This window comes from Gymnodraco acuticeps, unplaced genomic scaffold (assembly GCF_902827175.1).
Source record: "Gymnodraco acuticeps unplaced genomic scaffold, fGymAcu1.1, whole genome shotgun sequence".
In the NCBI taxonomy this organism is placed as follows: Eukaryota; Metazoa; Chordata; class Actinopteri; order Perciformes; family Bathydraconidae; genus Gymnodraco; species Gymnodraco acuticeps.
In genome coordinates, this window is record NW_022992126.1 from 748370 (window position 1) to 773070 (window position 24701).

Consider the following 24701-nt stretch of genomic DNA (forward strand, 5'->3'; position numbering starts at 1 on the left):
TCCTAGGGCAAAGTTTGGTCTGTAATCCTTATTAATGCCACACCTAACATATGTGGCCGATCCTTACACATTTGCAATTGAAAGAACTTTTTAGAGAAAAACCAAACACAACTGCAATGTTGTCTGAAAACTATTTGCATCCACATTAGGACCGTTTCGCGGAGACCTCTTTGTCACAATACAACACCCAAACTAAATAAATGCTACATCTCCTCTTCCTTGTCATCTTTTCAATGGCTACCAACAAAAGTGCATCAGTGTAGATCTTTCTGGAGCATAATTCACATTTTATTCTCATGTTTTTGCAATTTTGAGCAGCTTCTTCGGCTACCTTGTGCAATGCAGAATAACAAAAGTGTAATTTAACAACAGCGTTGTTTAGTTTGAGTATTTACTCCTTTTACAATACATTCATTTATATATATTTGCTCTTGATAATCCTAAAAGTGTATTGTTGTCTTGCACCGGTTCCTTTTCCACCCCTTGTTTTTTTTTTTTTAATCAGCAAATAGTTTTTTTAATTGCTTATTGGTAGAACTTTGTAAAGCAAGTTACTTGATACGTGATACAACTGACAAGAACAAAAAAATACATAGTCACGTTTTTATTATAAATATACGAGTACATAGAGAATTGCAATTCAAAACTGACATATTTAACAACGTAATGGCAGAGATAATAGTTTTATTTTTGGGCATAGGTATAATTTATACAATAGAACTGCTGATGTCTGCATAATGAAGCTACTCTTGATGTAGCGAGCTGAAGATCAGCTGTCATGAGAGAAGGACTCTGTTGTCTTTGGCCCATTTCCTCAGAGCTCGAATGATATATTCAACCTGGGGGTTTCCTGAATTTCGCAGCAGAGACAACACCTCTTTAAGTGTCTCCCTGGAACACAAACAGGATATGTGAGGAAACAAGATTAGACGAAGAATGCACCATTTCTCGTGTTGCTTTAATTTAGACATCACACCCACTCAAACACAGAGGTTTAAAATGTCCGCCCCGATGTTATTGAGTTTTACTGGGTAATGATGACAGCGATCTCTTTGACACATGATGTTTTGCAACGAAAACAAAAAAACTAGAAAACATTGTAAAATGTAAATTGATGAAATATATTGCAGAGGAAAAAGAGACAAACGTACTTAGACTCCTTGTTGGCCAGTATGAGCTGGAAGATGCCGACACATGCGCCTCTCTTGCCCTCCCAGTAGTTGGATTCTGGGTCCAGTTTCTCCAGAGCATCAAATGCTTTAGCTGCATAGTAGAACTGGCCCATCTGAAACAATAACCATATTTCCATGAGAAATGCCCATTTTCCTGGCATCAGTTATTTTATTCTGTGTGTGTGTTAAAATGTGACTTGAAATTAATTTGTTATCGCTAATTACTATTTGTTTTAGCAATAATTAATTAATGTACAGGATGCTGTCACCTTGTAGCAGTCGTTGGCAATAAGCTGCAGCAGACTGAAGGAATCGGAGGAAGTGCCCATCTTCAGATAGAGCTCCCAGGCAAGCCGGCCCCTCTGGTTCATGATGTCTGACAAGAACAAGACGAGTTCAATAATCCTTCATTCACAGGCAGATTCTGCAACTTTTATAGATTCAGATTTGGGAGATATTCGCTGCCCGTGGGAAGGTTTTCATTGATGTGGGTAAAGCCGAGATGGGGAGAAAAACCTTTTAATTTAGATATCCATGTCTTAGAGCTGCTGAGCGTAACGCCAGCTGGGTGCAAAAGTGAACATTGTTTTATAAACCCAGGGCTAGAAATCTGTCGGTGATGTTTGATTAGATCTCAGTCTCGGTGAATTAGTATAAAGGCTTCCTCAGTCTAATGTAAGAGTTCTGAGTTCATGATTTTATCTCATCAGGTGTAGATTACTGTAACTGTTTACATAAAAAGGCCTCTCCTTTATTCCAAATGAAGATCTGTTCAGAGTTGGAAAAACTGGAAATAGGCTCTGATTTATGAGGGTTTCTGTCTCAACTCCTCCTCTGACAATAAATGTAAATGTATTTATGTTTTCCTTTTCTATTTTAAAGTTGAACAATTTTTTACAATTCCTTTTAAAGTTAAGTTGACATACATGAATTGCTAAATGAAGGATTTCTGCCTCGGAGAAAGATTTTGGTAATTAAACATCACTCATACAAATGCTATACGTACAGCATCTAGCCAGCCAGCTGAGGTAAACATAGTCATTCTTGATCTTTTCACTCTGAATCAGTAGAAAAATCTGAAAGAAAAAATCGAATTAATCCAAATATCTTTAAGCAACGTATTAGCATTGATATATGCCTGTAAAAGGCAGTTGTGTGGATGTTTAATGAAGTAAGGTACCTCTTCTGCTTCTTTGTAGTTGCCAAGGGCTGCTTTAGCCTGAGCATAGTTGAAGTTGAACGTATCATCGTTATAGAAATAACCCTGAAAAAACAGAAGTACAATTATTCCTACACGAAAAGGCCCACATGTGCGCTGTGTCTGTGAAGCACTACTGCTCATCTGAAGTGCCACTTGTCTCCCAGTGTGTGGGAGTCTTTGTAACTCCATCTCACATATTCACACCACAGCAGAGTATTCTCACTGTGATTATACTGGAATATAATATAGCACTAACCTTGACTGAGTTGAGATATATGAGGACATCTTCAAACAGTCTTAAGAGGAAGAAGCAGGACGCCATGCACTGTCTGCCAGGAATAGTGTCTGAAAGCAAGAAGTATGTTACACACACATCCTCACACAGCTTTCCTTTATAAAGCGCATTTTGATAATATTTATTTTCAATGTACCGCATTCGCTGGCCGAGCCTCCGACCAGCTGGAAGAACTGCTGAGCAAATTTCAGGTGATCCCTCTGAAAGACAAAGCATGAAAACAGAAATGTGTCTCTCTGACTCTCTATTATCACTTTTGTTTGTGTGACTATTTATTTAACAGAAATACTGACTGATCCAATTTCTTGTCCCAAAGCTGCATTGACGACTCCTTTCAGAATGTACTCCTGAGAAAAAGAAAAAAAAATGTATCAATATTCTTCCCTGTAAAAACCTATTAACCATTGTATGCAAAATGGCCAATATTAGCACAGGTTGTAGTTTAATACAGCTACTGTATTGGGAAGATCTGGATTTCCTTATGGAGACCAAAGAATTATATTTGATATCACATTAACACCCAATGACACATTAAATCATTACCTGAGTTGTGTTGGGAACCAAATCCTGGATGAGGTTGTAGGCTTCCTGCACATCATCTGGAAGTAAAAATATGGAGCTTGTAAGTCCAAGCTAGGGGAGGTTTTTCTCTGAAATATGACCCCTAAAACCCCTACACAATTAATTAAAGGAGACATTTACTTAAAATGTTGGATAATAAATCTTAAAGTCTAAGGAAGTGAATTATCTTCGGTTTTTGGCTCTTTTTTTTTTTACACCACAGAGATTTGAGTAATTCCTAAATACGGCAAGTATCACATAAAATAGAGTGTTATATATAATTTATATTTGTAGAATATTTAAATATGATTAAAGCACATTTAGTAGAATTATGAATTTGTGAACTATTGATGACTATGGGAAAACATGTCCTTATCTTCATTTCCTCACCTCTTAATTTACAGTTAGTTAGAGATTTGATGCATTTCAATAGGAATTCTTTCTGTGTTTAGCTTGTTTCAGAAAACTGTAATGCCATGTCTGCACACCTTGTCTGAGATAGTAGATGACCAGGTTGAGTCTGGCCTCGGGGATCACATCGATCAGAGGAGGCAGCACCTGCAACGCCCCCTCCCCACCACGGAACACCACCTGCAGTTCACAAGGGGGGGGATTCAGAATGTGGAAAAGCAGCATGTGAGTCACTGGTTAATGTACACCCACGCACGCACGCACATACACACACCCACACACACACTCACACTCAGCGCTTGTGAAGAGCTTACCAGGTTGTGTCGGATAAGCTCCTTAGCAAACTCAAAGGAGCAGGAGGAGATGTCGATTAGGTTCTTCAACTCAGCCTAAGATGGTGAGAGTCTACAGTAAGCCAAACCCACTACCAGATAGTGATGACAAGCAGTTACTGGTAAACTGTTACAGTGCATGTATGGCTACATAAATAAACATCAAAATTATTTAAAAAACGTTTTCCAGAAAAGCACAATAACTGTGCACTGACCGCTCTAAAATACTGTATCTTTAAATAGCCACTTCAGTTGTCACTTGTTTGAAAGTATGCCTTTGTGTTATTTGTTGGATTATTTGCATGCTTAAGCTATTGGTTCCTGGGTTCTGAGTACCTCGGCTGCCTTGCCATTGTAAAGTCTGAAGTGGTTGCAGGCCTTGAGGTTCAGGGCAATAGTGGAGTCCGGCACGCTCTGCAGGTACACAGCCAGCACCTCCTGAGACACGTCGTAGTAATCCAGCTTGTAGTAACACAGAGCCACGTACACTTTCAGGGCCAGGAACTCTCTGACATACAAGAAGCAACGAGGGGGTTAAACTGGCTTTCAGACCTAAAAAAACAACAGGCTTTTCATTACCACACAAATCCTGTTTAAAACAGTTCATTTTGCATTTATTAACCATGTGTGTACCATAATGTATTGAGTTACTATTATCTCATATTTCTTGACAAAAAATAGTTTGTATACATATTTTATTTAACTATTAGATAAGTATATCAATAATTTATTCTAGTTCATGACAAAGTGTAAAAGCAGTGACCTTGAGCGTGATCAGTTTTAAATATTAGCTTTGTATAGATGAAAATTGAGATCACTGTCCACACGTGCTTCTCCTCTTCACTGATGTTTGTATCAAATAGCAGGGCTCTATGATATTTATAATCGTTGTCTTCACTTAAAATAATTTACCTGATATACGATGCCGAGCATGGTTAGCTACAGTTCAGCAAGAATACTTTAATACTTAAAACCCACCTGTGGCCTAGTTTGTAAAAGTTACATCAACGTACATTATTCCCTTTCATAGACACCATGGTCATAAAGCAAATAAAAGATCGTATGTTTATTGTATATTATAATAACAAAATCTTTATAGTTGGGCATATTTTCAAGACGGACACAAGAAGTTATTATAGGGACAAACAGACATAAGAAGTTACAGAAACAAGACACATCATATATTCTGGTTTTAGGAGTAATGTGTATATTTTTGTATTGCTGTTTTTTGATATTTTAGAATTTTTGTATTTTATTAAAAAAGTGTGCTCAGAGCTTCTGCAGAGGAATGCTGATAACTGACGTCACCCTAGTTAACCGGAGATACACCTTGGCCTCCAGATTCCACAGCGCCTGGAATACATCTCTGGGAATGTGTCACAGTGAAATCAAAGTCTTTCATTTTCTTACCCTTGCTTCTTCAGATACAGTACAGCAGGGTTAGAGGAAGCTGGCTCAGCAGATCACCTGCACTGACACCTGAATTATCTTCATGGTTCCAAGAGGCGTGAAGCTCAAATTAACAACTCACACCTGTCGAGGTAGTGCAAGGATGTCACATGCACGCGCAGCAGAACTGTGAAACTGATTTAACCCGTTAAGATCCACAACGTGAGCCAATACTGTTAATTTATTCTCTACTGTTTTCTGGAGATACCTAAAAAAAAAAATATTTACAAGTGAGGATGAGACTGATCTAAACTATATAGGAAAAATAAATACATTTCTATTTTCTTTATTTATTCTTAAGAATATGTTTTGTCCTTTTGGAAAAATACATATTTAATATTATAAATGTTTTATTGCTAATGATTTATGAGTGTTTATTCCCAGAATAAATTCAACATTGCAGTTTTTCGACTTTGTAATACGATTAGCTTCTGAATGGGTTAATACAGTGAAAGGCAGTGAACGGCACCGACCTGTTCTGCAGGAGAAGGCGTTTGTAGATGTCTATAGCCTCCTGGTAGTGGGAGCGCATGTAGTGGATGGACGCCAGGCTCAGCTGGTCCTCCGTCACGTCCTCCAGATTCTGATGGAAACTCATCAGACTCTTCTCATCGTTAAACTGAGACACAATATAAAGACAATGAAGGGATACATCAATCAGAAATGTTATCATGATAAAGCAGCTAAGACTGCTAAAAGGAACGAAGACATGAATCACACTAAGGAACAAAAAGGTCACAGAAATCGGAAATATTCATCATCTCAACAGCAGAAAAGGAGATAAACGATGGACAAAGACGATATTATCAGGTTTAAGAATATGTACTTCTACTAAAGTAGTAGTGCATTCCGCTTGTACTGAAGAAGTATTTTCAGACCACATTATTTCTACCTTTAGCTAAGTAAAGGATCTGGGTACAAAGACGATATTACCAGGTTTGTATTGAGATGAATGCACATAAATGATCAAAATTGCACAAAGTTTTTCTCAGTGTTGAGCTCAGACAAAACGAGATGGAATGAAAAATCAGATCAGCATTCAATGACATGAAGATGTGTGTTTCTTTTGTATTTTAAACCAAAAACTGCATTTACAGAGCAGGGTGGCTCAGCAGTAAATTGTTATTATTAAGTGAGGGAAATAAGGTAAATAAAAAACGCAATAGTAACAAGATATAGTTGTTTTCCAACCTTGTGAGCCAGGTGGAAGAGTAGTCGGTTTTGGAGGGGGGACACTGGAGCTACAGACAGCAAGAGATACCAAATATAGTAACACAGCAATCCACATGAGAGGCACAATGTATTTACATCATTACATTTGCTCAATTACACAAACGATATCTGGTGTTAAATTAATGTATGTGAACTAAAACTGTACAGAGATTAACTTAACTGAAAACAAACCAATACTTATTGACATTTTGAACATGCAGCTTATTTACACCAATATACAGTATGGTCAAATTCAAGCAAAACATTTTATTATATGTGAAAATACAAATTGTGTATTTGGACTGGTTGTTAGGCACACACCATATCTCGTTCACATTTGACAGTCAATTGGCAAGATAAGATACAATGAATAGATAGATACTGAATGCTAAACATGAGCATGATCTTACCCTTAGATGCAGCGTCCTGAGCCTCTTTATAGAGACCCAGAAAAAACAGTACACAGGCCAGAAAGACCCACACATCCTCAGCACAGTCAGGCTTCATGGTCAGAGCTTTGTACTCCTGTCACATGAAGAGGGAATATAACACATGCGGTCAGTCTAAAAATGCAGCCAGTCACATCGTTTTAATTTCTCCATTTATGTATTATCCATTCCTGTGTATTAAACTACACACTCATTAAGACACACATGTACAGCGAAGAGTACCTCCATAGCTCTCTTGTAATCGCCCAGGTGGAAGGCACAGTAGCCAATCCAGAGGTCTGCATGCTCTTCTTTCTCACCAATACTTCTCTGAAACTGGAGATGACACAGCAACAAATCAGCAGCGTTCAGGAATACAGTGCTGTCTGTGGCATAGGTGTGGGAGTGATGCTATTTCTGAAACTTTAATGCCAGAGCATGACACAGGACAATCGACTGAATCGAAGTGCAGCAAATACTATATTAAAGAATATATGCATAGATTATTCACCAAATGGGAAAGTTGTCCCAGTGGTTTCATCTCAATATCTTGTCAACTGAATCCTCTCATTTGGATATTATTCATTTAGCAAATATGCTGCTTCATTTCAGAATTTTGAAAATGATGGTCTTATCAATCACATGCAGGAAAAGAAAATATATATTTTGTTAGCTGTATGTGACCAAGATAAATACTTAATGGGACGTTGCACAATTGAAAAACAAACTTGTCAGTGCTCTCTAGTGGACTAACTGTAAAATGGTAAAACGGTTTCTATTACCTCAAATATAAGATGTTATTTCTTGTTAATTATCAGTCAACATATACAATTATCAATATGGCCTTTTGCTGCATGTTGTAGGACCTCTCCCTCTTTCTTATCCATCTTTGGCTGTACTGTCTAAAAGTGTAAACATCTAGAATAATAGGCAGCCTTCATTTATAACATTTAATTTACTGATCTAGATTCCTTACATTTATTTCAAGGTTATTCAGCATTTATTGAACCTTTTAATCAATCAATCAAAGTTAAATTATATAGCCAAATATCACAAATGTAACATTTGTCTTAGTGGACTTGTACAGTTGTACAGAACATGAATATGAATATGAAACCCTCTCTCCTTAGACCCTCACTTCGGACAAGGAAAAACTTCCAAAGAAACCCCACAGTTACCGGGGGGGAAATGGAAGAAACCTCGGAGAGAGCAACAGAGGAGGATCCCTCTACCAGGAGGAGAGAGATAAATGTTGTGTGTAAATTAAAAAGATAATGCATTTACAACTAAATCATTTTGAGTTTTGTTACATTTTCATCCCACTTAATTATTATTATAACAATGCAACATTGTATTGGGCTTTTGGGGATCTTGTAAATGTTACCAACTCTGATGTTGGAGATGTGGGTGAGCTGCAGTACAGCACACACTGCTCTACGGGCTAAACAACTATAGTAATCCCTGAATGCATGTGTACACACTAAACGTATCCCCTCTAGTAAAGGGTAATAGTGAAGGGTGTGATATGAGTGTACTTTACGTACCTCTAACAGGGTAAAAGCCCCAAGGTAGTCTCTCTGTTGCAGGTATTCCTCCAATGACGGAACTTTTGTCTTGTTTTTCTTCTTTTTCTCGCTGATGCTCACTGCCGTCTCTCCTCCCACGGCTGGCTTCACGCGAGAGAGAATCTGCCATGGTGCAACATTTTTTATTTCTCCAGTTAACACAGAAATGTGAGGGGTTGGGGCAACGATCAGTGGTGTAAAGTAACTAGGTACATTTACTCAGGTACTGTTATTGAGTACAACTTTGAGGTATTTGCGTATTTCCATTTAATTCTACTATGTACTTCAATTAAGAGGTAAACATTGTACTTTTACTCGACTACATTAACATAGTAGCCTACCTTTAGTTATTTTGTTGATATGGAATAATGATTAAAACAAATATGATCAACACTTAAATAAGACTTTAGTCACACCTGGATTACATTCACATGCTACCCAGCAGAAATTAAGTAATTGAAACTATTTCCAGCTTTACCAGCTTGATAAACACATTAATATATCAACAATTATAATCAAAATATATATGATGCTGAAATGGGCCACTTTGCATTTTGTAAACCTTTTTTACTTGAGTTACTATTTACATACAATACATTAACTTGTAACAGACTAGTCCTACTCTGTGGTATTTCTACAACTCTGGCAACAATGCACAACAATTTCAGAAATATGAAATAAGAAAGCATTACAAAATGTATTGACAACGTTTTGCATTGAGGTATGCAAAAGTTTACTCACCATCTCGACGAGTCTTGATGAAGAGGCCCGCAACGCTAGCTAAGACTTGTTTATCACTAGGTAACGTGTACCTCTCAACGGAAACACAAACTGCTAGCTGTTACGCTTGCTCCATTACGTGAGGTTTTAAGCTAAATAGAGTCATTTTACATTAAACCCCTGCCAGATAACGCTGCCAACGTAAACGGAATTCACTTACGAGAACAATTTAAGTGATTAAATTGAAGTTTTAACACGTTTTTCTACTGGAGAATTATGGAGGATCTGAGTCAACGTTGGCTATCTAATAGTTTAGTGGCAGCGTAGACTAATTCTTCCGGTCCCATATTTTCAAAATAAAAGCACCCTAAAATCTAGTAAGGCAGTTTAACAACTAATCAGGATAAACGGTAGGCCTACTCAGTAACAGTAGACATACTACAGTGTAAAACGACTTTGTCACAAGTAAAAGTCCTTCATAGATAATCTTACTTGAGTAAAAGTACACGAGTATTGGCATAAAAATACTCTAAGTAAAAGTACTTATTGTGCGTAATAATATCCCATTTTAGAATAATAATATACCGAATTATTGTTATTCACGCATTTATTTGTTCATCACAGCTGGTAAAGGTGGATAATATTGAAGTACATCATACAGTATATTGCTGCACCATATCTTAACCTACAATTTTGTATCATATGTTATGTATGAGTTTATGTTTTGCTAATAATCTGAATCTGTAAAATAACTAACTCCTTTCGTCAAAAATAATGTAGTGGAGTAAAAAGTAAAATCTTGGATTCCAAATTGTAGTGAATTTGAAGTATAAAGCCGCATACAATACAATTAAGTTAAGCACCCCAAAATCTTTCTTACGCACAATAATGTACTGGATTTTCTTCACTACATTACGAGACTGAAGATAAATAGTTGATGAAACCCATCCCACACCTCTCCGAAAACCTTTCAGAGCATTAAACCCCAGGTTGGCGAAAGCAATTGAAGGCAAAGAACGGACAGAGAAACCATAAAAAATAAACCGCTTTCGAATGCCTTTTATTTTGAAGTCAAATCGAGTTTGGGACTCAACCGGAAACCACTCGAATCTTCATTGTTCAACTTGATGAAGCAGTTTGTTCTTTGTTGCCTAGCAACGGAAGAAAGAAAAATGGCTGTATCACACACTTCATAAAACATACATGGCGGTTCAGAATTTAAAAAAATACATTTATTTACAAAGCACAGATATAAATATTCATTAACTATGCATGCATAGTTAACAAATGAGGATAAGGCACTGGCCTCGTAAGCCAGGGATTCATGGGTCGATTCCTATCTGGGGTGGTATGGTATGTTTGAAAATAGTTTATACAAAAGTCAACTTCAATGCATCGTAAGTGAGATATTGTGAGTGATTACTCACATGGACAAATATTAAAGTTTCTTAATTACTTGCGTGTAAATTACTACGAGAATTGAAGGAATGTATGACTCATACGAAAATATAAGCAAACTAGCACAGGATATTAATGCTTTAGTAAGGGACATTGCACCATGCCATTTACTTGTGCCTGTATACATGTTGACATTTGGCAGATTTTGAATTTCGTACATGAGCATACATTGTGCAATATTATTGCAGACAAGCAAAAGAAACAAGACAGTATTATGAATAATCAGCCATCTTTATTGATTTCTCAGCTTAGTGCAGTTTCATTCATATAGTCCAACATCAACTTCCTTGGGGAAGTTAACAATCTGTACAGCATCCTACAGCCTCGGTCCTTTGACACAAAGGAGATAAAAGAAACACCAGGAAGATCTGAGGACAGAGACGTGCAACAAAAGCATTGTGCATTTCTAATGACTTTCTTCTCGACTTGACACCAGTCTTCAGTGGTCGTCTGGTCACAACACCCCTTAACAGGAAACAAGAGAAAACCGTTTAAACATTTAAATAAGCACCATTTTCAAATTCATCAAAACTCTTCCAAAAACACAACTCGGAAAATAATTTGGTAAACATGGTAAGAAAACTCAGAATTTGGTATTGAGAAAAATTATAGGTAAAAAAAAAAAAAAAAGGTGAAAATATTCTACATTTAAATTTAAAAAAATAGGAAAGATAATGTTATTATCACTCCAGCAAAAGCATAATAACTCACCTCCTCCGAATCTCCTGTAGAAGTAGAGAACAGGCGTGACTTCATAAGCTACCAAGGCGATGTCAGACCTCTCCCTCCAGAGGCATCCTGAGTCACAGGCACCACACCTGCAAATCATTCAAATGTTCAGCCACCAAATTAAATAGTCAGAGCACAGTAAAAAAAATCAAAGGGGAGATAAAACGTGCAACTTATTTGATAGCTAAGCAGCCTATAGTTTGCCGACAGGAAATTATGCCACACAAGGCTTCAAATCAGCTGATCTAAGTTTCATAACAGCCCCTGGGGCAAAGGATGACTGTCTTCAAATGTGGTTTCTACTCACTCATCTTTTCCATGTGAAAGACAACAGGAAGCTAACAGCAGACAGCCTAACAATGTGCCTGCACATGGGCCTAATCCATTCACTATAGAATCTGCTGATTCATTGAACCCATTACAACTGAAGTAACCTGAGGCAGTGCTTTGTGGGTTGCAAATGGAAACGGGTAAACAAATAGTATAAAAGATGTAGTGCAACTGTGCCTGCAGGAGGTTCCCAACTAGTACAATTGTATGAAAAAGAAAAGCCCCCTTGTATTAAACATTTAAATGTGGCTCAGGTCACTATCAAACTCCAGTCATGGGACAGCAGTCCTACTGGTGTTAGCGAAAACCCGGCCATGTTACTGTGGCACACTTCCGACACCCAAACACAGACGAGATCAGTGCCAGGCTTTAATTGTGTGCTGCATGTTTAATGCTATGCGTTTTGAGTGGCATGCTCTTGCTTTAACCAAACATCTCAATCATCTAGACATTTATGATATGGTCCTACTTTTATAATTAAACGTGCAACATAAAGCTTTGTGCATATACAGACCTGCTCTGTATTCCTGAAGGAGAGGATGCCAACATGCCCAGGTTCAAGAGGCAACAAATGGCTCTGGTCGTTCCCAAGCCTTCCTCGCATTATAAAATACACACTACCTGGAGAGGAAAACACACAATGACACTCAACATACTCATGACACAGCCACACAGAGATTGGTCATCTGATTAGGTCAAGCTTTTGCTTCAATTTTATGAATTCATTTTTTATTCAGACTGGCCCAATTGTCGTCGTACCACTATCCAGTTATTCAAGTCACTATAGGTCAGTTTTGGTGCATTTCTTCAAATCATTTGTAATTATATTTAGCAAACCATTTTTAAATGTATATTCTCATAGACTAAAAGGTTCAAATGTGGCTCAGGTCACTATCAAACTCCAGTCATGGGACAGCAGTCCTACTGGTGTTAGCGAAAACCCGGCCATGTTACTGTGGCACACTTCCGACACCCAAACACAGACGAGATCAGTGCCAGGCTTTAATTGTGTGCTGCATGTTTACTGCAATGGAATACAATTTAAAGTCTATCAAAGCAAATACCAGCATTAAAACAAGGCTAGCTTGTCCTGTGATTTGAACTTAAGTGCAATTGCATAAGATAAAACAGTGAAACGAGAGTACAGAGTCCTTTCATGTAGAAGACAAAGATAGTCTAATTTGTGTTTTTTTTAGGCATGTTCTTGATAAAACAAAAACACATCAAGTACAAATGTATGTAATGGTCCTACTTTTATAATAAAACATGCAACATAAAGCTTTGTGCCTATACAGACCTGCTCTGTATTCCTGGAGGAGAGGATGCCAACATGCCCAGGTTCAAGAGGCACCAAATGGCTCTGGCCGTTCCCAGGTCTTCATCACGGTATAAAGTACACACTACCTGGAGAGGAAAACACAATGAAGCTCGACACACAGCTTGGTCATTCGATTAGCCATTCTACTGGCAAGGTCAAGCCTTTGCTTAAACGTGATGAATGCATTTTTTTTAATTTCAGATAGGCCTCATTGTAATCGTACCACTATCCAGTTATTTGAGTCAGTATCGGTGCATTTCTTCATTTGTAATTCGTTTTGGAAACTATTGTTATTTTTAAAGAAAATGTATAATCTTGCACTTTAATGTTAAAATGTGGCTCAGGTCACTATCAAACTCCAGTCATGGGACAGCAGTCCTAATGGTGTTAGCGAAAACCCGGCCATGTTACTGTGGCACACTTCCGACACCCAAACACAGACGAGATCAGTGCCAGGCTTTAATTGTGTGCTGCATGTTTACTGCAATGGAATACAACTTAAAGTCTATCAAACTAACAGTGTAACGAGAGTACTGAATTGATCCATGTTTGAATGCTTATATTTTCAACTTTCATGTGGAAGACAAAGATAGTCTAATTTGCATTTAGTTTTTTGTGGCATGTTCTTGCTTTAACAAAACACATCAAGTACACATTTATGTAATGGTCCTACTTTAGGACAGACCTACTTTTATAATAAAACATGCAACATAAAGCTTTGTGCCTATACAGACCGGCTCTGTATTCCTGGAGGAGAGGATGCCAACATGCCCAGGTTCAAGAGGCACCAAATGGCTCTGGCCGTTCCCAGGTCTTCATCACATTGTTAAGTACACACTACCTGGAGAGGAAAACACACAATGAAGCTTGACACACAGCAACAGAGTTTGGGGATCGGATAATTAGCCAGTCTACTATCAAGGTCAAGCTTTTTCTTCAATTTTATGAATTTATTTTGTATTCAGATCTGACCTATTGTAATCATCCCACTACTCAGTTATTTGAGTCAATATCGGGGCATTTCTTCGAATCATTACTATTTTTTGTAAACTTTTATTTTTTTTAAATGTATATTCCTGCCCTACAATGTTCAAATGTGGCTCAGGTCACTATCAAACTCCAGTCATGGGACAGCAGTCCTACTGGTGTTAGCGAAAACCCGGCCATGTTACTGTGGCACACTTCCGACACCCAAACACAGACGAGATCAGTGCCAGGCTTTAATTGTGTGCTGCATGTTTACTGCAATGAAATACAACTTAAAATATACAAAAACAAGGCTAGATTTTCCTATAATGTAACCTCAAGAGCAATTGCACAAGATAAAAACAAAGTCATCAAACTAACAGTGAAACGAGAACTGAATTGATCCATGTTTGTAAGCTTATATTTTCCACTTTCATGTGGAAGAAGACGATAGCCAAATTTGTGTTTAGTTTTTGATGGCATGCTCTTGCTTTAACAGAACATCTCGTACAAATTGGTGTAATGGTCCTACTTTTGGACAGACCTACTGTTATTAGGAAAGTGAAACAGGTTTGATTTATTTAGGCTGGAATTGGTAAAGAATCATGAACTATTAGTCAAAACTCACTGTCAGTATCTTTTGCAGATGCTGCTCCATCTGAGAGCCTGGTTGGTTCCTGCTGCAATGAAGGTCAGAACACCCTCCTCCTGCATCTACAGCACATCATGTCTACTGAGTTATGAGTTTGATGGGAAAGCTGTAAGAAAAACAAAACAAAAAATGTGCGACATGGATTTAGTTTTTAATTGAGATGCAATCCATTGTCATCGTCCCACTATCGAGTTATTTGAGTCAGTATGGGTCGACATCTTTGCATTTCTTCGAATCATTTGTATTTTTTTAGCAAACCATTGTCGTTTTTTTTTTTGTTGTAAATGTATATATACACATTCCTGCTCTTTAATGTTAAAATGTGGCTCAGGTCACTATCAAACTCCAGTCATGGGACAGCAGTCCTACTGGTGTTAGCGAAAACCCGGCCATGTTACTGTGGCACACTTCCGACACCCAAACACAGACGAGATCAGTGCCAGGCTTTAATTGTGTGCTGCATGTTTACTGCAATGAAATACAATTTAAAGTCTATCAAAGTAGTGTCAAACTAACAGTGAAACGAGAGTACTGAATTGATCCATGTTTGAATACTTATATTTTCAACTTTCATGTGAAAGACAAAGATTCTTATTTGTGTTTGTTTTTTTGTGGCATGTTCTTGCTTTAACAAAACACATCAAGTACAAATTGATGTAATGGTCCTACTTTAGGACAGACCTACTTTTATAATAAAACATGCAACATAAAGCTTTGTGCCTATACAGACCTGCTCTGTATTCCTGGAGCGGGTGACACCAACTTTGCCCAGGTTCTAGATGCACCAAATGGCTCTGGCTTTTCCCAGGTCTTCATCACGTTGTTAAGTACACACTACCTGGAGAGGAAAACACACAATGAAGCTTGACACACTCATGACACGGCCACACAAAACCTTTTTTTTCTTTTAAACCCTAGTTCTTTTTTTAATGTATATATATATATATATCCATTAATGTTAAAATGTGGCTCAGGTCACTATCAAACTCCAGTCATGGGACAGCAGTCCTACTGGTGTTAGCGAAAACCCGGCCATGTTACTGTGGCACACTTCCGACACCCAAACACAGACGAGATCAGTGCCAGGCTTTAATTGTGTGCTGCATGTTTAATGCAATGAAATACAACTTAAAATATTTAAAAAAAACAAGCGTTCAAAGCAAGGCTAGCTCTTCCTTTGATGTGAACTTTAAGGGCAATTGCACAAGATAAAAGTCATCAAACTAAGAGTGAAACCATGTCATGTTGAAGACAAGAACACTCTAATTTGTGATTAGTTTTTGGTTGAATGCTCTTGTTGTAACATAATATCTCAAGGATAATATGGTGTAATGGTCCTACTTTAAGACAGACCTACTGTTATTAGGAAAGTGAAACAGGTTTGACTTATTTAGGCTGGAATTGGTAAAGACACATGAACTATTAGTCAAAACTCACTGTCAGTATCTTTTGCAGATGCTGCTCCATCTGAGAGCCTGGTTGGTTCCTGCTGCAATGAAGGTCAGAACACCCTCCTCCTGCATCTACAGCACATCCAGACATTGTGTCTAGTGAGTTATGAGTTTGATGGGAAAGCTGGAAGAAGAGAAAAAAGAAAAACAATTGTTTTAGATTTCGTTTTTTATTGATGGGATCCATTCTCAGACTATCGAGTTATTTGAGTCAGTATGGGTCGACATCTTGATCTTTATATTTCTTCGAATCTTTGATATTGTTTTGCAAACCATTGTCGTTTCTAAAATATATATATACACACACATATATACACACATACATGCTCTTTAATGTTAAAATGTGGCACAGGTCACTATCAAACTCCAGTCATGGGACAGCAGTCCTACTGGTGTTAGCGAAAACCCGGCCATGTTACTGTGGCACACTTCCGACACCCAAACACAGACGAGATCAGTGCCAGGCTTTAATGGTGTGCGTCAATATAAAAAGGGAAAACGTGTTTAGCAAATTGGTAGTTTTTAAATATATATTCCTGCCCAGGGACGATGGATGCAATTTAGCTACAGTTAGTTATTTGTTACCACTGGCTCAAGAGTTGTGTTGTGCATGCCCCGTATATACATTAAACGCAATGCAGCCATTAAAGCGAGTTCATTAATGTATCCCTGCAGCATAGTTAAAGCTTTTCTTACATGTTAATCCTTACATAGTGTAATAATAAGACGGTAATTCAGAGTTATATTTCTCACCACGTGGACCAGACTTGCAAGGACCAGCACCTCGCGGTCGAAAGAGAGAGAGACAGGAAGTGGCGTCGGTTTTATATATTTTAGTCTCTTTGCCCCGAGTGCTGCCTGTCAGGTCGATTATGGCTAGAAATTATCCGTCTTGTGTAAAACTCTCGCGAGAGTTTGCAAGTCACGTGGCTGAATGTTTACGTTTGGCAGGCAGCCTTTCAGTTACGATCGTTAACATCAGTGGGCCACAGCAAATGATGGTGAGAAGCTAAACTATCTATTAATTATGTCAATTACAGGGAGTGTGATTGTTGAAATAGGGTGTTAGCGGTCTTGCTGTTCAAAGAAGAATGACAACACTGTAGATCACCAACACTATGGTTTATTTTGTATTCACAGGCAAGTCAACGTTGTCGCAGTAAAAGTCCCAAGATAGCTCCTGGTGCAATAAAATGTTGCCTTTCAGTGTTTTACTATTATGTCTGATGTTTCTCTATTAATATTGCTGCTGCATTAATGTGTATGTTGCATCATGTTACTGCTGTGTAGATGTGTTTCCGAGCCGCTCCGATTACAACGAGAGTTACAACGAGAACGTGACGTCATATTTACACAAGACGGATCCTTTCTAGCCATAAACTAGGTCAGGTCCGCTACGCACAGTACCAAGCCTGACTCTGAATTAATAACATATAGTTTGTTGTCACTGTTGTCTTCTCTTTATGCATCCATGGTTGTGACCATGTGGTGATATATAAACTATTAGCTCTGAAGGCTGGTGAAATTAGCTCTGTCGAAATAAAAGCACGTTCAAACAAACAAAGCAATCAAAGCATAACAAGTATTTTTTTCTATACTGAAACAAATTAACATGTTTTTTGCACATCTCAGTAGCTGCATAAATTACAACATCTGGAATAAAGTACATTTTTAGGCAACACGACCTTTGACAAGGTCAGCCTAATGCACTGTATGCAGGAGGCGATGTGTAACTTATCTGACTTACAAAAAAATGGGTTTAATAGGAATGGGATGTCGTTTTGGGGAAATTAACACAATAACCAAATAAAACAGAGGAGTAATTTATCTTCCAAAATATAAACAAAACAAATAGTCCAGTCTTTTATAAACGCACTCAAAAGTGAATATATATTTGATACCAAAATCATTCAGTTGAATTGAGAGTTAACTTAAGATCTGAAAGTCACAACCAACCATGGAAAGAGTTCAGCTGTTTTGTGAAATCCTTAATTCATTTGAATGGTCAGGTGAACATTTGTTGAAGAGACACCCAGATATTTGAATGTGACACTTTCCCCTCCAGCACAGGTCATGTTTGGGAGGATGGACCAGCTTAAGCAAATTGCTGGTGATGGTGAAATGGAAATAATGTACCTGGGCTTATCATTCTTTAGGAAAATGCAAGGACGCTTCACTGACTCCAGCTTACGAATTGCAAACTAGTGTCATGATTTATTTGCCTCTGGCGAGTGCTGGTCAAAGTCAAAGTCAACTTTATTGTCAATCTTTCAGTTTGTGTGTACAAGGCAAGGCAAGGCAAGTTTATTTATACAACACCTTGGCTTTCAGCACACGGCAACCCAAAGTGCTTTACATAATAAAATAAAAGACATTTAAGAATAAATACAGTGGAAGCATATTATAAAAAGGCATTTAAAAACAGTCATTTTAAAAAGCAAAGATAATAAAATAAACACAACAGGTATAAAATACATGGATAAAAGCCAAACTGGTCAGAGAGATCGAATACTATTTCCCACAATCCCGAATACAAAAATACAAATATAAATAAAAATATGTATATACCTATATACACACAATCAACAGACACATTTATACATATGCACACATTAAGACCTCAATAAAAGCACAACAATCAATCAGTGGCAAACCGTCAGGGCCTTCAATGTATTCAGAGCCTGCATGGAACACTCAGATAAAACAAACAAAAAATCGATTTAATTATATAAATAAAATGTATATAAAATGAATAAATTAGAATCGTATCTGTGTTGTTGATCTGCAATATTACAGTGTTACGTTGATTTGTTTGTCCTTCTCGGTCCATGCACTACGCATTTCCATGGAAGCGCCACAGGGAAAAAAATCCTGTAAGTCAATATATTGACTTAGCTATCTCAATATATTGACTTACTATCTCAATACATTGACTTAGCCATCTCAATATATTGACTTACTATCTCAATATATTGAAACAAATATGTCAAATACAGAATAAGGCACATAGACATCAATGTTCATCATATAAGCGGTACAACTTTATATTAAGGTACACAAATTAACCATCAACTAGTTGTTAATTAACATACATATTAGCAGTATATTGGCTCTTTATTAGTCATTATAAAACACTCATTAATGCCTTATTCTACAAGTAATAGGCCATTAGTTGAGAGTTTTTCCTCAATAACCCTATAATTAGTCCTTATTTATTGCAAGTAAAGAAGTTGTTGTTCATGAGCTTTGGTCTTAATATACTCTCCTCAATATGTCTAAATAACTCAAAATTAGGTATTTCTATCTAAGAATATATGTTCCCTATTTTAAAGTGAAGTCTTGTTCATAACCAATAAGCTAGTAGTTTGACTCTAATTGACCTGAACAGGTTCCCTATTCTAAAGTTGCCTCCTCTTCACACTTTGTAAATACATTATAGCACACAACTACTGAAATTAACCTCAACAGTACATGAACAAAGTAGGCTTACGTTGAAATATCTGTTTAATTAATGAACCACTAAAGAGAGGTTCAGACACATCCCAAAACATGTCAAGTTTCTCCAAGGCTGAGAACACATATGCAGCCTGTACTTTTTAATAAAACTGATTTTGACCAGAGTTTATGTATTTGTGATCATACTGTGTGACCGGCTTGTATGTACTTACACAATAGGTGTACTGTTCTCTCTATGTGTTGTACTGTCTCAGTGTGAACATAGATTAAACAGCCAGCCAAACTCTTTTGAGAGCCAGGGAATGCGCAGCCATGCTCCTTTATTGACTTATTTGCAGTCCACTGACATTCAAATGGAGTGAAACTATAAAAAAAGAAGTTACAAGGCACTTAATGATCGGTGGCGGGGGTTGTGTCTACAGAAGGTCCAGTTGTGATAGACACGGTTCGCCACTGCAATCAATATAACAGTCACTTCAAAATCTTTGGGAAATGTACATTAATGTAAGATTGTCCATAGCAGCATAAAAAGTGTCTGGTGCTGGATTTGAGTGTGTGCTGGGTGTCAATATGGAAACATTTTATATCACATTATTTTTGATTAAATTCCATAAAGATTACATATTGATATTTTGACGATAAAGTGTTGAGCCTTTTGTGCATTAAAAAAAATTGAATAATTGTTGACAAATGTGTAATGACTAGGAGGATAAAGGCAATCCATAGAGCAGCTAGAACAGTATGGTCACAATATTGATATAATATTGACATTGTGGGTCAAGCGCCCTCCTCAGTAAGAAATCTACATTTCCACTCATTGCATGCTGGGACATTCACCGTGACACCACAAGGCTGATCATTTAATGAGAGGCAATCTATATGTTTCATTATCAACTGCAGCAAAGTGACAGCAATAATATGTAAACATCACTTCAGGCACATTTGGTAGTCTAGCAAAAGTATATGGGGGGAGTCCATGTATAAATGATCACATGTAGAGTTTGTGCTTCACACAACCTTGACAAAAGGTCAAATGAGTGTACATTTTCAATGTAAATCCACAGCTTTGTCTTAAATGTCCCATGTCATGCTTTTCTGGTTAGTAGTACCCGTCCCCTTGTGTGTTATGAAGGTTTTTATGCATGTAAACGGTGTGCAGAGTCAAAACCCTCAAAGTACACCCTGTAGCGAGTAAAACTCTAAAACAGAAAATACCTCCCCAAACCGCCTCGTTGGAGATACGTCATTGTCCATTTGATTCTTCCGGGTACGCATGATGTCAACCGTACCCTGAACGAAATGGACCAATCCGTGGAGCCGTTACGTTACGTCCGCGGAGACGTTACGTTAAGCCCCCGCTGATTGGTCCAAATTGACCAATCCACGGACTTCCTCACACACACACTCAGTGCAAGCAGCTCTGCTGATTTCTCCTCCCTGGCTGCAGGCTGATAACAGACAGTTGGGATCGCGGCAAAATTCTCTCTGCAGACCAGGGGCGTCGCCTGGACCTGGAAACATTCGGGGCTTAGCCCACAGTGGCGGCGCTACAGTCAAATGTTCTACTGCAAGACTCCCCACACGCACATACACAATTGCGCCATCTGGTGTCACAAACGTGTGCCTGCATTAGCTTTGTTACGGCAATGGATTGTGGGAGACTCTCATAGCACGTGAGGATCTCTTGAGGGTAAGGTGCCTGTATTATCTCGGTGGACAAAATGTATGTTTTTATTTTATAAGGACAATAACGTACTGTTGTGTTTGTTTAGTTTAATGTTAATTGTTTAATGCTCACGCAGTCACAGCAACATGTTTTTTGTGTGATTGGCTATTTGTTTTATATGATTTATCAACGTGATCATCAATAGCTAATCTGAGCACCAGAACCCAGCTCACGAGTCCTTTTATGCTGTCCATTGAAATGCAGGTATGTGAGTTTTGTACACCAGTTTATTTATGTTTAATGTTTCACATTGCTCCACATGATGCCTTGACTACAAAGTCTTCCATGTTTCTACGCTTCTTCCTCTGTGTCACAGTTTCGGCAATATCAAGATCATTGCACAGGGCCTTGGTCTTGTCATAGACCTCATGTGCTTTCTCGTTACTTTGGTAACTTTTCAGTGTGTTCTCAACTGCTGTTTTGTAATCTACTGCCTGCACCAAGTCAATTGTTTCTTTCTGCAGGTATTCAAGCAGGCCCTGAGTGGTTGAGAGCAGTGTCTGGAACATGACAGCATGTAGATGGTACTGCATTTTCAAAGCTTGCTTTCCAGTCCCTTTACTAGAGGGGCTGAAAGGCTCCCTAAAGTCTTGATCAAAGCAGGGAGGTTTTTGACATGCCCAGCGAACAAGTTGTTTGTCCCCTACCTCTAGCTGTTTCTGAAATGTTTGCAATCTCTGATGGTGGAAAGAGATGTGGAGAAGAAAGAGTAGAGACTCCAGGAGATCAACGCAGGTATGTGAGTTTTGTACCCCAGTTTGTATAAGTTTAATGTTTCACATTGCTTGTGAAAAATATACTACCACTATACGATCACTGATGTTTTGTTGTTGACTGGACACTTATTTTGTAAAAGAGATAGCATGAGAGGATCTCTTAAGCAATGCAGCTCACGTGTCCTTTTTATATGCTGTCCATTGAAATGCAGGAAAGTAATCACTAGCTTTGAGTGATCTGTTGCCAAGGGGACACTACACCGGAGTTACATAAGCAGAGATAAAGTGCTATTTTGGGGGGAACTCACCTCCTCTGGGGTCCCCCAGGAAGATTTAAAAAAAATATTGAAGTTAAAAGCATCAATCTTGTGCACTTTGAGAGCAACATTAAGAGATATGATACATCTCTAACACCCATATGTCAAAAATAAATCAAAGAATCAGAAACGGGTTTATTATTTAAAAACACTTCATTTTCCAATTAAATCATAAACTATGTCAAATTATTAGAAGTTGTTAGTAATCAGATTAAACAGAAAAAAGGGATGGAAGGAGGAAATAATAATCCCTCATCTCTTGCTGTTTGCGGTTGAAATGATCTCTTTTGCTGGCCAAATGGAAAGCAGTGATGTCTCACTTGCCTTGGCCCTGTATCTGCAGTAGGGCTGTAGCGATACACTAATCTCACGATACGATACGATACACGATATTCAGCTCACAATACGATATATATCACGATATTCAGCCAACGATACGATTCGATACACTTATATTATTTTCTGAAAGATTTTAAAGGGACAGTGTGATTTTGGTGACATCTTGTGAGTGTTCCATTGACTTGGATTGAATTAATTCAACTGAAAACTGAAAGCATCAATTATACAATATATGGCTCTGACAGAGAGTCTACAGCTTGCAAATGCTGGACCAAATGAATCAAAAGATGTGGTGAGAAAATTAGTTTCATTTATTGAAACAGTGCAAACTGTAGCTTACAAGCCTTTGAAACGTAAGTACATAAAGTGCAGTATCACAATGGAGAATGGAGAATTAAAAGGTGCAGCAGGTGGCGGAACACGGGGGATTTGAATGGGACTTGTTAGAAATTAAAATCAATGTTTTGATGGCATAAAGTACCTTAAACATACCGTCAGTTTAAATGCTGTTTTATACTGAAAAACCAGAAGTTCTTGTGCACAACCAGTTGTTAAGCTTTTATTCTGAAAATCCTTCATCTCCGGTTAGCATTTAGCATGTGGCTAATATACCATTTACTATAGAGGTGAATTTAGTAGCGATATGACACGGAGTGTTGCACACCGAAACCTACTGATTTCAACACTACAACTATAGACGTCGAGATATTATTATTGCTGAATATTAAATGAAGGTACAGTTTATTTGAATACGTTTGTTTACAGACGTGGGTAGCATGAGACAACATCCGGAACTACCGGAAATGATACCAGCCGTGAGGTATTTTTGGAGTATTGATTACAGCGTTTAAAATGTATTAAATGAAAAGTCATGAAAGAGATAAGGAGGAGAAAAGGCGTGTTTAGTTATATATTTTATGTACAATGTCTGAATCCTCTGTAATGCGCAACAACGAACATTGGAGACGTGGAGGGCCGGCCCCCAGCAGCGGAACACAGCTGTTTTTCTGACTGAACCATCTTCTGCTTGTAACATTACCGCGCTTTTTATTAATTAAAGTATACATTTGAACCTTCTCAGAGACTCAATTAGTCTCCTTTTTAAAGCTTCTCTCCTGGACGCGAGAATAACGAACACAGTTATCAGACTTAATGTATCGATACCCGCGGCTGAAATATCGATACTTTCTCGGAAAACTAAATATCGATATATATCGCAGGATCGATTAAATTGCACAGCCCTAATCTGCAGTCCCTAAATCAGTCATGTTACCCATTGACTCTCGTCTGTTCTGGTGTTCCTGTTCATTGTTGTCTCCATTGTTGTTCTTGTCTGTTGTATCTCCTTCTTGTGTGTCCCTTTCTCCTGTTCCCCTTTCTTCATCCTCTACTCTGTTTGGCTCATCTGTGATGACTGTGTAGGTAAACATAAACAAGTATGTAAGTCAATCAGTTTCCAGCTCTGTCAAATAAATGAATTTCAAGATACACACATTTGTCTTCATTAAAATGAGTGTCACCACACTGTCACAAAATGTAATACTAACCAATTGAAAATAGTTAAATTTACATTGGAAACCTCTTGTAGATATCACTGTTAAGAGTAGTTGTCTGCCAATAGGACAGAATCATTCCTATACAAATGCAGTTTGAGTAATAAACTTAATATATTTACTTAAAACTTTAATATAGTCATTTTCACTTAATACTCTAATATAGTCATCTTTCTGCATTCAACACTAAGGAAAGCTGTACAATTTGACATGATAATGAGGAAAAAAGGCCTCCGACAATGCAGATCATTTTTTTTATCATATCAATTTTAAGATGCGGGTCAAGGCTTAATATTTGGGAGCATAGTGTCCCTTGCTCCCTTTCAGGAGCCCCACTGGATTAG

At 37.8% G+C, this 24701-nt stretch overlaps 1 protein-coding gene, 1 long non-coding RNA gene and 7 other non-coding genes across 10 annotated transcripts; all 9 read right to left on the reverse strand.

Moving 5' to 3' along the window:
• Positions 1–589: 589 nt before the first annotated feature.
• On the reverse strand, positions 590–9675 carry ttc26 (tetratricopeptide repeat domain 26). The gene is made up of 18 exons (XM_034203243.1): positions 9368–9675; positions 8606–8749; positions 7305–7397; positions 7044–7158; positions 6613–6662; positions 5895–6040; positions 4309–4480; positions 3955–4029; positions 3718–3820; positions 3212–3267; positions 2962–3015; positions 2805–2868; positions 2630–2718; positions 2353–2436; positions 2179–2248; positions 1442–1548; positions 1152–1285; positions 590–891 (listed from the first exon to the last, which is right to left on the reverse strand). Exons 1-18 carry the CDS (start codon positions 9368–9370, stop codon positions 777–779), a joined length of 1674 nt encoding a protein of 557 aa, XP_034059134.1. The 5' UTR covers positions 9371–9675; the 3' UTR covers positions 590–776.
• A 1341-nt stretch (positions 9676–11016) lies between these two features.
• On the reverse strand, positions 11017–17140 carry LOC117538031. 2 transcript variants are annotated; one of them, XR_004567816.1, is made up of 9 exons: positions 17004–17140; positions 16237–16374; positions 15530–15637; positions 14776–14905; positions 13916–14022; positions 13161–13267; positions 12378–12484; positions 11516–11622; positions 11017–11269 (listed from the first exon to the last, which is right to left on the reverse strand). It is a non-coding gene; the product is annotated as an uncharacterized LOC117538031 (long non-coding RNA). The 2 variants fall into 2 exon arrangements; XR_004567815.1 differs by having other exon boundaries at positions 13161–14022.
• Positions 12105–12247, reverse strand: LOC117538070. Its single transcript, XR_004567822.1, has one exon. It is a non-coding gene; the product is annotated as a small nucleolar RNA SNORA62/SNORA6 family (small nucleolar RNA).
• LOC117538071 lies at positions 12738–12880 on the reverse strand. Its single transcript, XR_004567823.1, has one exon. It is a non-coding gene; the product is annotated as a small nucleolar RNA SNORA62/SNORA6 family (small nucleolar RNA).
• On the reverse strand, positions 13513–13655 carry LOC117538069. Its single transcript, XR_004567821.1, has one exon. It is a non-coding gene; the product is annotated as a small nucleolar RNA SNORA62/SNORA6 family (small nucleolar RNA).
• On the reverse strand, positions 14274–14416 carry LOC117538072. Its single transcript, XR_004567824.1, has one exon. It is a non-coding gene; the product is annotated as a small nucleolar RNA SNORA62/SNORA6 family (small nucleolar RNA).
• LOC117538073 lies at positions 15118–15260 on the reverse strand. The gene has a single exon (XR_004567825.1). It is a non-coding gene; the product is annotated as a small nucleolar RNA SNORA62/SNORA6 family (small nucleolar RNA).
• On the reverse strand, positions 15761–15903 carry LOC117538068. The gene has a single exon (XR_004567820.1). It is a non-coding gene; the product is annotated as a small nucleolar RNA SNORA62/SNORA6 family (small nucleolar RNA).
• LOC117538067 lies at positions 16590–16732 on the reverse strand. The gene has a single exon (XR_004567819.1). It is a non-coding gene; the product is annotated as a small nucleolar RNA SNORA62/SNORA6 family (small nucleolar RNA).
• Positions 17141–24701: the final 7561 nt, after the last annotated feature.